We start from the raw sequence: 12,189 nt of genomic DNA, 5'->3' as shown, positions 1-12,189 counted from the left end.
GGAAGGAAGTGAGGACAGGAGCCAGAGCCGCGGACTAGGGGAGCGCAGGACGCCAAGGGCCGGGACCCAGGGGCTCAGGTCCCCACCTCCACTGTCCCCCGCCCCTCCTCTCCGGGATTCTGGAGCCCACATCGCCCCGCACTGAATTGGAATAAAACTTCCTATCTCTAGCCTCCGGGGGAAGGCAGGAGCAGAATTTGACATTCCTTTCACCAACAAGAACTAGGCTAACACTCCCGCGGGAAGCGCTTTAGCGAGGAAGGACCAGATAACTCCACGGGCGAGGTTACACTCCCCACCCCAACCCACGAGTGCAGCGGACCGAATCCACGCCTGGTTTTCTGAGGAGCACTCGGTTCCCGCCCACTCTCGGGGGGCGGGGCAGGAAGCCGCCCCATCCGGTAGAGACTCGGCGCTTGGGCGTTTCCGGTACTCTGGGCTCATTGAGGCCCGAGGAAGCAGTTGCTTAAGGCGCTTCTGGAGCCACTGGGTGCCTGACCCTTCACTTGCGACCGGAGATTGGATATTCCCGAGGCATTTGGGAGGCCGGGGTAATTGGAAGAGACCACAGATGATTGTGAGAGTCGCTGTGCTTCGAAAAGGAATAGAAGGCGAGACCCGGTTGGAAGCACTGGAACACACCTTTATTCCCACACTAGGCCCGTCCCCCATGGTTCTAGCCGACGACGGTCCTGCCCCTCGGAGGTCCCTAAGCTGCGCCGCCGCTGCCTTCCTTCAAAGTCCAGCAGCTGTTTAACGAGCGCCCTCCAGTGGGCGCCAGTCATACAGCAGAGGACAGAGGCTTGTCGCGCCGCGCTGGAGGGGCCCACAGTCCGGGAGGGGAGCCGGGCATTTAACAACGATTCTCATAATCACTTAAATACAGCTGTGGTGAACCGCACAAGAGGGACACGCGTCTGTCTGAGGGGAATGACGAGGCAGACCCAGATCTGGGGCCCAGGGAAGGAGCCAGGCAGAGGGAATGGAGCTTTGGGACCCGAGGCAGGTGTGAGGCCTTTGGTTCATTGGAAGAAAGGAATAGTAGTCGTCTGTTGATGAGCACTGAGAAGAGGGCTGGGGAGCACCAGGTAGTGCTGGAGAGGTAGGCAGTGTTGGGGCAGGGTGGAGGGACACATAGGACAGAGCAAGAAGAATGAATTTACCCCTGAGCACTGGTTCACCAAGGTTGGTCTCTGTCCCAGAGGTCCCCAGGACAATTTCAGGGGGGTATTTGAGATTAATATTTCATAACTAAAATAAGATGTTACTTGCCTTTTTCATTTTGATTTTCTAGAATGTATGCGTGGGTTTTTCCAGAAGCTACATGACACCATGGCTTCCAAAACTAATAGAATGTATTTGTGTATTGCCATGTTTTAAATTTTTCTATTTTAGGCTTTAGTACAATAAATATCAATAGTTATAACCCAGATAACAAAAGCTTTTGAGGGTCTTTGATTTTTGGTCCTGGGGATTGAGCCCAGGGCACTTGACCACAGAGCTACATTCCCATCCCTTTTTGAGACAGGGTTTCACTAAGTTGCTTACGGCCTCACTAAATTGCTGAGGCTGACCTCCAACCTGTGTTCCTCCTGACTCAGCCTCCCAAGTCACTGGAATCACAGGCATGTGCCACGAGGCCTGGCATTGATAATTTTTTTTTCCTGGGGTTTGAACCCGGGGCCTTGTGCTTGACAGGCAAGCACTGTACATACTGAGCAGTATCCCCAGCCCTTGATAATTTTTAAGAAGTCCTGATACCAAAAATTTTGAGAACCACTGCTCAAGAGCTTTAAGAAGGTGAATGTAACAAGATTTGTTTTTTAAAAAATAAAATTCTAGCCATTCAGTGGAGGAAGTTTTGAGAGAGTAGGAGCAGGTGGTGGGGTACTGTTTGGGAGAGCTAATGTAATAGCTTGAGTCAGAGATGATGTTGGCTTCCACAGAGGTGTGCTGAGTGCCTTCACTGGGTTTTCTGGAAGAAAATAAGGAAATGAGGAATTTGGGGTTTCAGGAGGTGGGGTGAGGTGCTTGCTCATGGTCAGTCCAGAGGTTGGGAAATGGGGCTAACATTCTCTGCCTGCCACTTACTGCACTGAGTGCTTTGTCTCCTGCATCTTCTAACAGATCTGCTATCTCTTAACAGTCTTCTGAGGTTCTTCTGTGCAATGTGGTAGCCACCATTTTTAAGAATTTTTTTCACCTTTATTCTATTTATTTTTTTATATGGTGCTGAGGATTGAACCAAAGGCCTCACACATGCTAGGCAAGCGCTCTACCACTGAGCTACAGCCCCAGCCCTGTAGCCACCATTTTGATAGTCAATGGTACCACCAATGTAGTAGTTACATGTGGCTACTAAGCATTTGAAATGTGGCTAGTGTGAGATATGCTGATAGTGTAAAATCAACACCTGCTTGTGAAGACTTAGGATAGAAAAAAGACTACATACTTGTGATTAAACCCAGAACCACACCCCCAGCCCTATAATTTCTTATATTGTTTATATGTTAAAGTAACTTTTGAATTTGAGTAAAGCATCAAATTAATTGTACTTTTTTTTTTTTTACCCTGATACTGGGAATTGAACTGAGGCCTACACACATGTTAGGCAGGCACTTTACCCCTGAGCTATACCCACCTTTTATATTTATTTTGAGACAGGGTCTAAATTGCCTAGGCTGGCCTGGAATTTGTAACCCTCATACCTCAGTCTCCCTAGTATCTGGGACTACAGATGTGCATCACCACACTCAGCTTCTTTTCACTTTTTTAGTGTGACTACTAGATTAAATATTCATATGTGGCCTGCATTATATAATGGACAGCATTATATATTGGACAGCACTGCCTAAGTAATTTTTTAAAAATCATGACACCCAAGGAAACAGATGCAGTTTAAGCATGTTCAAGGGGCCCTACAGTTTGGATGTTGGGCAGGATTTAACCCAGATCTGATTCTACCCACCACAGCAGCAACCTCCCTCCATGGGTGATGAGTTGGGAAGAAGAATGGGGAGATAAGGGGAAATGCAGCACTGTTTACCTTCTCCTTGGAATCCTTGTGAATGGTCAGGTAGACAGCTGTGGAGAAAGATTAAGAGGGGTTGGGAATGTGGGAAATATAGAGGAGGAGGGCAGAGGAATCGTGTCTGGCATCTGCCCTTCCCGTGGTAGGGAGGATGTCACACTCACCGACCCAGCCCAGCACCTTGATGAGTCCCAGGAGGAGAAAGGCAGATAGGAAGAGACCTACACCATCCTCAAGGGAGGGCCCAGAGAAACCTGGCAGATGGAAGGCAGGAGAGTGAGCTTCATGTCTTCCAAGGCATCACCTGGGCCCCATAGCATCCCTGTGTCTTACCTGCCACCTCCACAGTGACCTCAGCGCTGCGCCCTGAGGCAGGCAGGCTGGAGTGGTGGACACGACAGATGTACCGAGCCCCATGCTGCTCAGCAGTGATTGGGGGCAGCTGCAGGTGTCCAGAGAGACTGACAGAGCCATCTGAATGGTGGCGCAGAGAGGAGAGCCACCTCTGCCCCTCAGCCTTCTGAGAGCCACCCTCTGGGCCACCCCGGAGCTCCCACTCTACCTCCAGACCCTCTGAAGGGTAGAAGTGGGACACTAGGCACAACAACTCTGGAGGTGCCTCCCCTGGGGCAGCCCATACAAGGGGTGCTGGCGACAGGGACACTTTGGGGGGCTCTGGGGAAAGAGTAGGAAACAAACATGAGAAGTCAATCCACCCTGTCCTCCCTCAGCATACTCTCCAGTTTCCCCAAAAATTGCAGGGGCATTCTCCAAGAATGGGGAACACACTGTCCCCATGGGTGCTTTACAGGATTCTCCATGCCAAAGTCCATCAGATTATCAGGAGCCCCCATTCCTCCTCCCACCAGATTTGGAAACCTTTATCTCAAAGCCCCTTGGATTCTCACCCCGTACTATTACCTCTCTGACTCCCAGGGGCCCTCTTCTCCATCACCCCTCCCTCTATCATAGTATCCTCCTAGTCCCAGTGCCCACCCTCTACCCCCTGAGACCTCTGTCCCCACTCACTGTGCACAGTAAGCTCCAGGGAGACCTGTCCTTGCAGGTATGGCAGGTGTATAGTGGCCAGATAGGTGCCCTCCTGAAAGGGTCGCACTGCAGGCAGCCAGAAGGTCCCATTCCCGGTCCATGGACCCCATAGATCATCATCATCCCAAGCAGCAAATGCCACTGCCCCCTCTCGGGCTGCTGGCATCTGCCCACGCAGCCCAGGAGTTGCAGCCAGGAGCAGGTGCCCCTTACCCAGATGCTGTCGTCGCCACTCTAGCCCAAAGGGAGGGGGACTTGGGGCCAGAGATGCAGTAGCCTCGAGGGTGGGGGGCATGTAGGTGAAGCTCAAGTCCAGCATAGCATCTTGTCCCAGTCGGATTCGAGGGGCAGGGGTGTGGGTGAGGACAGTCAGCACCACTGGGGAAGACATTGTGAGGGGGAGGGGAGGAGACATGAGGGACAAGCAAATTGCCAAAAATAATATGCTATGTGCTATTCTCACCATGATCTCATATCTGTTCCCAACTCAGGTTCTTCTCAGCGTACATCTGGACAATTACAACAGCCTCCTCTCTGGTCTCTTTTACCCGATAGCCAAACAGTGTGGCTACATGTCTGATCAGGTCACTTGCCTGATTAAAATTTTCAACTGCCAGTTGGTACAGTGGTGCTGTCCTGTAATCACAGCAACTTGGGAGGCTGAGGCAGGAAGATTGCCAAGTTCCAGGCCAGCCTGGGCAACTTAGCAAGATCCTCTCTCAAAAAATAAAAAGGGCAGGGGAAGTTGCTCTGTGTTGGAGCACCTCTAGGTTCAATTCCCAGTAACTACCCTCCCCCACAAAAAATTCCAATTGCCAGCTGGGCATGTTGGCACACATCTATAGTCCCAGCTACTCAGGAGGCTAAGGCAGGAGGATGACTTGAACCCAGGAGTTAAGGCCAGTCTCAACAATATATTAAGACACTGTCTCAAAAAAGAAACCTAAAACCTCAAAATCCCAGTTACCAAGAAGTCAGTATGCAGGCTAGGTTCAGTTTTGAACTCTTCTTTTTACAAGCTATATGACCTTGGATAAGTTACTTTATTGCTCTCTCGGATTTCTTCATTTGCAACATGGCAGTAATACTAACACACCTATGTCCTACGATTGTTGAAGAAATAAGATTATGCATATAATGTCCTTAGAACAGGGCCTAGCATATAGAAAATACTGCATAATGTTAGCTGTTACTAATTTTACTACCTTTATCCTCATCATGGACTTGCTGGGTATGTTGAGAAAATCACTTAACCTATATTTTCCTCACTAGTCCCACGATCCAATCCTTAACTACATTTTGTGATAATCAAGGAAAATAACAGGCTTTTGGGGAAAATGACTCTGCCTCAAAAGCAAAAACAGTTTCTGATGATCCACTATCACCTACAGAACACAACACAGCCTTCAAGGTATTTGAAAACCCAGCCCCCAAACCACCTATCCAGACTGCTCTCACATCCTGAAAACTAGTCACATAGAATCCCTTTCTTTGCCTGTACTTCCAACAGCTTGGGAGGCTTTGGCAGGAGAATCAACAAGTTCAAAGTCAGTCTAAGCAATTTATTTAGGCCCTAAGCAACTTAGCAAGACCCTGTCTCAAAGTAAAAAATAAAAATGGTTGGCTCAGTGGTTAAGTGCCCCTGGATTCAATCCTTGGTACCAAAAAAAAAAACCTTTCTTGTGCCTAAACTTTAATCGTTGACCATCTTTTTGCTTTGGTTATGAGGTTCTACAGTTTCCAATGTCTTTTGTTTTGTTTTGTGGTGCTGGGGATCAAACTTGGGGACTCAAGCATGCTAGGCAAGTGTTCTACACTGAGCCACATCTCCAGTCAGTGCTTCTTAATTTCCTCAGACATCTAAGTACTACTCCATGTCCTTCAAGGCCAGTCCCACTGCTACTTCTTCCTAGAAATGTCTGGGTCCTGTAGAGTAATCTTTCTTATCATTTTGGGAGTGCTGGGGATTGAACCCAGGGGCACTCTACCACTGAGCTACATCCCCAGCCCTTTTTATTTATTTATTTATATTTTTGGAGACAGGGTCTCACTAAGTTGCTTAGAGCCTTGCTAAATTGCTGAGACTGGCTTTGAATCTGTGATCCTCTTGTCTCAGCCTCCCCAGTCACTGGGATTACAGGTGAGGGCCACTACGTTGGGCACTACTTATTTATTTTTGAGTCAAGGTCTTGCTATGTTGCTTAGGATGCCTTGAACTCATAGACTCAAGCCAGCCTCCTGCTTCAGCTTCCCAAATAGCTGAAATTATAGGTTCCAGCACCACACCTGGTTCTTGATTTTTAATATCAGTTTCTGAGGCTTATGAAGTTAAACTTTTCTCAACCTCATGAGATTGTTTAGTTAAAAAAAAGTATGCAATGTTACTTAGTTTATCAAAACCCAGAAACATACTTTTGAATTTCTTTTTTAAAAAAATCAGGATTAGCTGGGTGCAGTGCCACATGCCTGTCATTCCAGTGGCTTGAGAGGCTGAAGCAGGAGGATCACAAGTTCAAAGCAGCCTCAGCAACTTAGTGAGGCCCTAAGCAACTCAGTGAGATCTGTCTCTAAATAAAATACAAAAAGGGCTGACAATGTGGCTCAGTGGTTAAGCACCTCTGGGTTCAATCCCTGGTACCAAAGGGAAAGAAGAAATCAGGATTAATAAATATCTATGGGGCTGGGGAGATTGTTCAGTTGGTAGAGTGCTTGCCTTGCATGCACAAGGCCCTGGGTTCAATCCCCAGCACCGCAAAAAAAAAAAAAAAGTTAATAAATATCTAAAGATTTTACAGTTTAACCCTCAAGTTAATTGTGACTTTTATTTTATTTTATTTGTTTTATTATTTTTGGTACTGGGAATTGAATCCATGAGTATTCTGCCACTGAACTATACCCCCAGCTCCTTTTATCTTTTCAGTTTGAGACCAGGTCTCTAAATTGCTGAAATTTGTCATCCTTCTGCCTAAAGCCTCTGGCATAGCTGAGATTACAGGTGTGCCCCACCATGCCCTGCAATAGTGATCTTTAATAAGGGTTATTGGAAGCAATTTTAGACCTGCATCCTGTAAACTGTACTTTGTAGGAATACAGAACTAAACACAGCCAGGCTTCACAGTCTGGTCCTGTATTCCCAGCTATACCAAAGGTTAAGTCAGGGAGATCCCAAGTTCCTAGCCAACCTGGGCATTTTAATGAGTCACTGAAAAAGGACTGGGAATGTAGCTCAGTAGTAGATCGCCCCCTGGCTTCAATTTCCAGTACAGCAAAAAAGTGAATAACAACTAATTCTCAAATATTACTGGAAAAAAAAAAAAATTAAACCTAGCTGGCAGTGGTGGCACCTGCCCCCAGAGGCTCAGGAGGCTGAGGCAGTAGGATCACAAGTTCAAAGCCAGCCTCAGCAACTTAGCAAGGCACTAAGCAACTCAGTGAGACCCTGTCTCTAAATAAAACACAAAAAAGGGCTAGGGATGTGGCTCAGTGGTTAAGTACCCCTGGGTTCAATCCCGGGTACCAATAAACCAACCAACCAACCTACCTAAATCTTTAGATCTACCCATTTACAGGAAATATAGAGGAAAAAGGAACAAAGTAATGACACAGGAGGAAAAAATTGGCCAACTTCAGGATGAAGAAAATTCGACAGAACAAATGACCATGTTTCCTTCCCCTGCAAAATCAATAGGTGTTTGTTTTGTAGTTCTGGAGATCCAATCCACAGCCTTGAGCATGCTAGGCAACTACTCTACCACTAAGCTACACCCTGGCTCAAGAGGATACCAAGGAATTATTACTTGTTTTGTTAGGTATGATAAACATATTTTGGTTAAGTTTTCTTAAAATCCTAATTTAATAGAGATGCTTTCCAAAATACTTATAAATAAAATAATATAATGCCTGGATATACCCTTAAAACACTTCAAGCCAGGTGCGGTGGTGCATGCCTGTAATCCCAGCAGCTCTAGAGGCTGAGTTCAAAGCCGGCCTCAGCAACTGAGAGTTAAGCAGCTCAGTGAGACCCTGTTTCTAAATAAAATACAAAATAGGACTGGGGATGTGGCTCAATGATCGAGTGCCCCTGAGTTCAATCCCTGGTTCTCCCCACCAAAAAAAAAAAAAAAAAAACAGTTCAAAAAATAAAAAGAGGCTGGGATTATAGCTGAGTGGTTGAGCGCTTGCCTAGTGCATCTGAGGTAAATAAATAAAAGGAGGGAGGATAAGTGAAGCAATTTGATAATTTTTTTTTGTGGTGCTGGGAATAGAACACAGGGCCTTGATACATTTTTATAACTATACAACTACATAATGGGTAGAAATGGACATAGAGGCATTTATTTAACTATTTTCTCTACTTTTATGAGGAATTTTGTTTTGTTTTTGTGGTATTGGAGATCAAACCCAAGGCCTTGGGAAGCACTTTACCACTGATCTACATACCCAGTCCTTTTGTGTATCTTTAACATTTTCCATAAAAAGATTATAAAAGAATGGTGAGAATTGAATACTATATACCAATAGTATGCCAATAAAATATATTTGAGGACTGGGGTAATAGCTTGGTGGTAGCACTTGCCCAGCACATGTGGTCTCTAACACTACATGACACAAACAAACAAAACCCAAAAAAGTGTATTTGTAATAAATAATGAATAGCTGGCATGGTGGTCCACACCTGTAAGCTCAGCCACTTAGGAGGCTGAGGCGGGAGGATCACAAGTTTGAGATAGGTGTAGGCAACTTTATTTTATTTTATTCAAAATAAAAAATAAAAAGGACTGAGGATATAGTTTAGTGGTAGAGCACTTCTGAGCTTAATCCCCAGTTTTGCAAAAAAATTTTTAAAAGTAAAAATAAATTATCAATGATCTTTGACCCTAAAGAGATTCCATTTCTAATGTTACATCATAACAATAGCTTTTATCTTCTTAAGTTTCTAATCAATTAGAGATATCTGACAAGGAAGACAACACAGAACCTTGCTTTAACTGTTTTTACCCTCACTAGTTCTGTGAGATGCAAAGAATCTCCCCGGCCTGGGCAACACCAGGGCTCTCTGCCTTGTACTTCCTTCACATAAACAAGTCACTTCCTCCTTTATTTATTTACTGGTGCTGGAGATCCTAGGGCTTTCAATGCATTCTAAGCACTGGCACTAAGCACGACTAAGTTACACCCTCAGCCATATACAAGTCACTTTCTGCTTTACGTTAGGATTATCTATGACAAATCTGAGAAACTTTTTGAGAACACAATCTACACCTGATCACCTCTGTGACCCTTAAAAGTGCTCAGGACCACCCCACATCCACATATTGATTTAGTTGTCCTGTAGAGGAACCCGGGTTTTGGTACTGGGGATTGAACTCAGGAATGCTCAACCACTAAGCCACATCCCCAGCCCTTTTTATTTTTTAAGACAGGGCCTCACTAAATTGCTGAGGCTAGTCTTGAACTTGTGATCCTCCTGCCTCAATCTCCCAAGCTGCTGTGATTATAGGTGTGTGCCTCCATGCCCTGTTGTTTTGGGATGTTTTAGAAGGTTCCAACACACATGTTATTTGCAACCTGATCTGAGAACTACTGAGCCCTTTTTCCTGGTGTTAATATTTATTCAATCGGTGAATAAGTTAACACAATGCCTCCCTTGATAGTCACAACTGAAAAGCAGCTGGGAAATGGTATCCACCTTTTACTGGTGGAAGAACAGACTCAGAGAGAAATATTCTCAATGCCATCTCACAGTGAAGCAGCAGCCCTAGGAAATATTCCTCTGGAAAGAGCTACTGTCCCCACAAAGAGCAGTTTTCTTCCGCCCCTGCTCAATGTGGGCCCTGGGAACTAAGAATGGAGGTGCTGACAGAGCTGAGGTTTTTGGAGTCTGTTGTCCTGGTCCTATGGGTGATTCTCTACCTGAGTACCAGGGTACAGGGGAAGGGAGAGTGCAGGGGCTTGGTTGGGGATGACCTGTCCTTCAGGCTGTGACAAGATTGGGAAGCCAAGGACTCCACCTGTAACTAACTACCTGGCCTCATAAAGAGGAGCAAGAGCTCGTAGATATTCAGTTCAAATGTGCCCCAATTCAGACTTAGCAGCCCATTGCCCAGCAAGGTGTCTCACCTCTGGACACTCGAACCGCACTGCACCAGGCAGTAGGTGGTCTCCTGCCACGTCCCTTTAGCCCACCAGAGCCCACTATTTGGGGAATCATACATAGTGCATACCAATGTGCCTTAGATAAAGTAAACGCGCTTTGGTGCAAGAGACACTGCTTTGCTGATTGCCTCATTGGGCTTGTGAGAGCGGGTGAGGCTCAAAGTCTGGTATTTGAAACAGGATGAACTGCAAAGGTGGACGTGCCTAGCAAGATGCAGACCTGGGAGGAGCAGAGGAAAACAATTCCTGCTTCTGAACTCTTCCCTACACCATCACCTTAAAAGTTTCCCAAGTCTGGTGCCTGGAAACCCTGCTTCTCCAAAGCCCCGCCCTTCAAAGCACCATGAAGCCCCGCCCCCAAACCACGGTTGGTTTTTATTTTACTGGTTCAGGGCGAGAAGCGATGGAGACAGATTAATTCTGGCTGAACTGCCTCGCTTTACACAAAACGGAAACTGAACCGTGAGTGGAGTAATGACTACCTTAAGTCCACACAGAGAGTCGCCAAGTCACAAGTGATCAGAACCCTTAGAATCTCCCCCTCTAACTCAATCTCCCCTCTCCAGCTACCTGTTGCCACGGTGATAAGAACAGGCTCCTGCTGAGGCTCTGGCTGGAGTCGCAAGAGGATGGAGAGGCTGAGGACCGAGCTGGACATGCTGACGGTCAGCCAAGCCCCGTCTAGGGCCCGCGGGCAGCTCCGATCCGGGGTCAGGCCGCTGGCCCAATTCGCAGAGGCGGGGAGAGGGATGTAGCGGCTTATCTCGCAGTGTGGTGCGGGGGCGCCCCGCGGGTACCGCCTGAAGGCAGCCTGCAGGGTGCCCGTAGGGTCTGTGAGAGCGGAGAAGAAACGCAGCTGTAGAGTCCCTGCGCGGGGCTGGAAGGGTTGGGTTCAGTAAACTTCAATTGAACAGTCTACCTCGTACGTAGCTAGGAGCTTAGAGGTAATCCAGACTCATTTAGAGGGAAAAACTCAGGCCCGAGGTCAGTGCGCCTTCTAAAGAGAACGGGGTTTCGGTAGAGTAGACAGAGGTGGGGGCGAGTCCCGGAAGACTCACCGTCCACTTTGAGGTAGAACTTAGGGTCGAGGTCTGGCCGGGGTGGCGGTCCCTCGGGTCCCTGGCGCAGAAGCAGTGCGGCGGGTCTCTTGGCCAGGCCGCCCCCGCCCACATCCTCCACGAACCAACACTCGATCGCCGATGGTCCTGCGGAGACGGTGGTCGCCAGGCCTGGGGGAGAGGGCGGCCAGTGACCGGGCGGCTGATGTCAGGTAACCCAACACACACACACACGCGCGCGCGCGCGCGGTCGGACGCTCGATGGGGCCTCCTTCTCCGCTTCCCCACCCCTGTTCCTAGCCGAGAAGTCGTGGGGTTCGCTCACCCAAAGTCACAGCGAGGAGCAGGGACAGGGGCTTCATGGCGCTGCGATCTTCTCAGCCCCGAAACCTTCTCTTCCTCCTTTCACTTTCGCTTTCCTCCAAAGGACACGAGGAGCAGGGGAAATCCCCGCTCTGGTTAGGTGAAGTCCATGAAGGAGAGCGCATCCCCCACTGGCCAAGCAGGGATCCCGGTTACTTCCTCTCCAGGTCTCAGTGGAGGCCTCAACCCTGCCACGACCTCCTGGACCAACCAGCAGCGCCGGGCTTAAGCCCTTCCCAAACCTAAACTCCCCTCCAGTATCTTCCCCACACCATCCACGTCCCTGAGAACTATTGCTCCCGCTTTCCACACCATGTCAGGTCCCCAGCAAACACGTAGGGGTATAGGGAAGCCAAGTGAAATGACCAATAAATATTTTAATCACTGTTTAAAAAATTAAAAGCTTGTACTACGACTTACTCCCTCCTTGTCTCCACCCACTCCCTAATGAGAACCAAGTTGGGTGGGGATCCACCGGGAGATGTGTGTGTGTGAGAGAGTATAGAAACAAGGGTCGCATCCTGTGGGAAG

General features: G+C 47.7%; 1 protein-coding gene and 1 long non-coding RNA gene across 2 annotated transcripts; one reads left to right on the top strand and one right to left on the bottom strand.

The window, feature by feature from the left end:
- Positions 1-1,658: 1,658 nt before the first annotated feature.
- Tapbp (TAP binding protein) lies at positions 1,659-11,763 on the bottom strand. The gene is made up of 8 exons (XM_047558688.1): positions 11,621-11,763; positions 11,296-11,466; positions 10,808-11,068; positions 4,061-4,459; positions 3,365-3,706; positions 3,196-3,285; positions 3,047-3,084; positions 1,659-1,975 (listed from the first exon to the last, which is right to left on the bottom strand). The coding sequence occupies exons 1-8, from the start codon at positions 11,655-11,657 to the stop codon at positions 1,964-1,966; spliced, it is 1,350 nt and encodes a 449-aa protein (XP_047414644.1). The 5' UTR covers positions 11,658-11,763; the 3' UTR covers positions 1,659-1,963.
- LOC124988876 (uncharacterized) lies at positions 10,615-12,073 on the top strand. Its single transcript, XR_007109511.1, has 2 exons — positions 10,615-11,507; positions 11,723-12,073. It is a non-coding gene; the product is annotated as an uncharacterized LOC124988876 (long non-coding RNA).
- The last annotated feature ends 116 nt before the right edge of the window (positions 12,074-12,189 follow it).

This window comes from Sciurus carolinensis, chromosome 7 (assembly GCF_902686445.1).
Source record: "Sciurus carolinensis chromosome 7, mSciCar1.2, whole genome shotgun sequence".
In the NCBI taxonomy this organism is placed as follows: domain Eukaryota; kingdom Metazoa; phylum Chordata; class Mammalia; order Rodentia; family Sciuridae; genus Sciurus; species Sciurus carolinensis.
Note: the sequence above shows the minus strand (reverse complement) of the source record. Positions and strands in the feature narration are given on the sequence as shown.

Coding starts and splice junctions, on each gene's coding strand:
- Tapbp (XM_047558688.1), bottom strand. CDS start 11,657: ATGAAGCCCCTGTCCCTGCTCCTCGCTGTGACTTTGG. Junction 11,069..11,295: donor GTTCTACCTCAAAGTGGACG/GTGAGTCTTCCG, acceptor CCGCTCTCACAG/ACCCTACGGGCACCCTGCAG. Junction 3,286..3,364: donor GGTCACTGTGGAGGTGGCAG/GTAAGACACAGG, acceptor TCCATCTGCCAG/GTTTCTCTGGGCCCTCCCTT.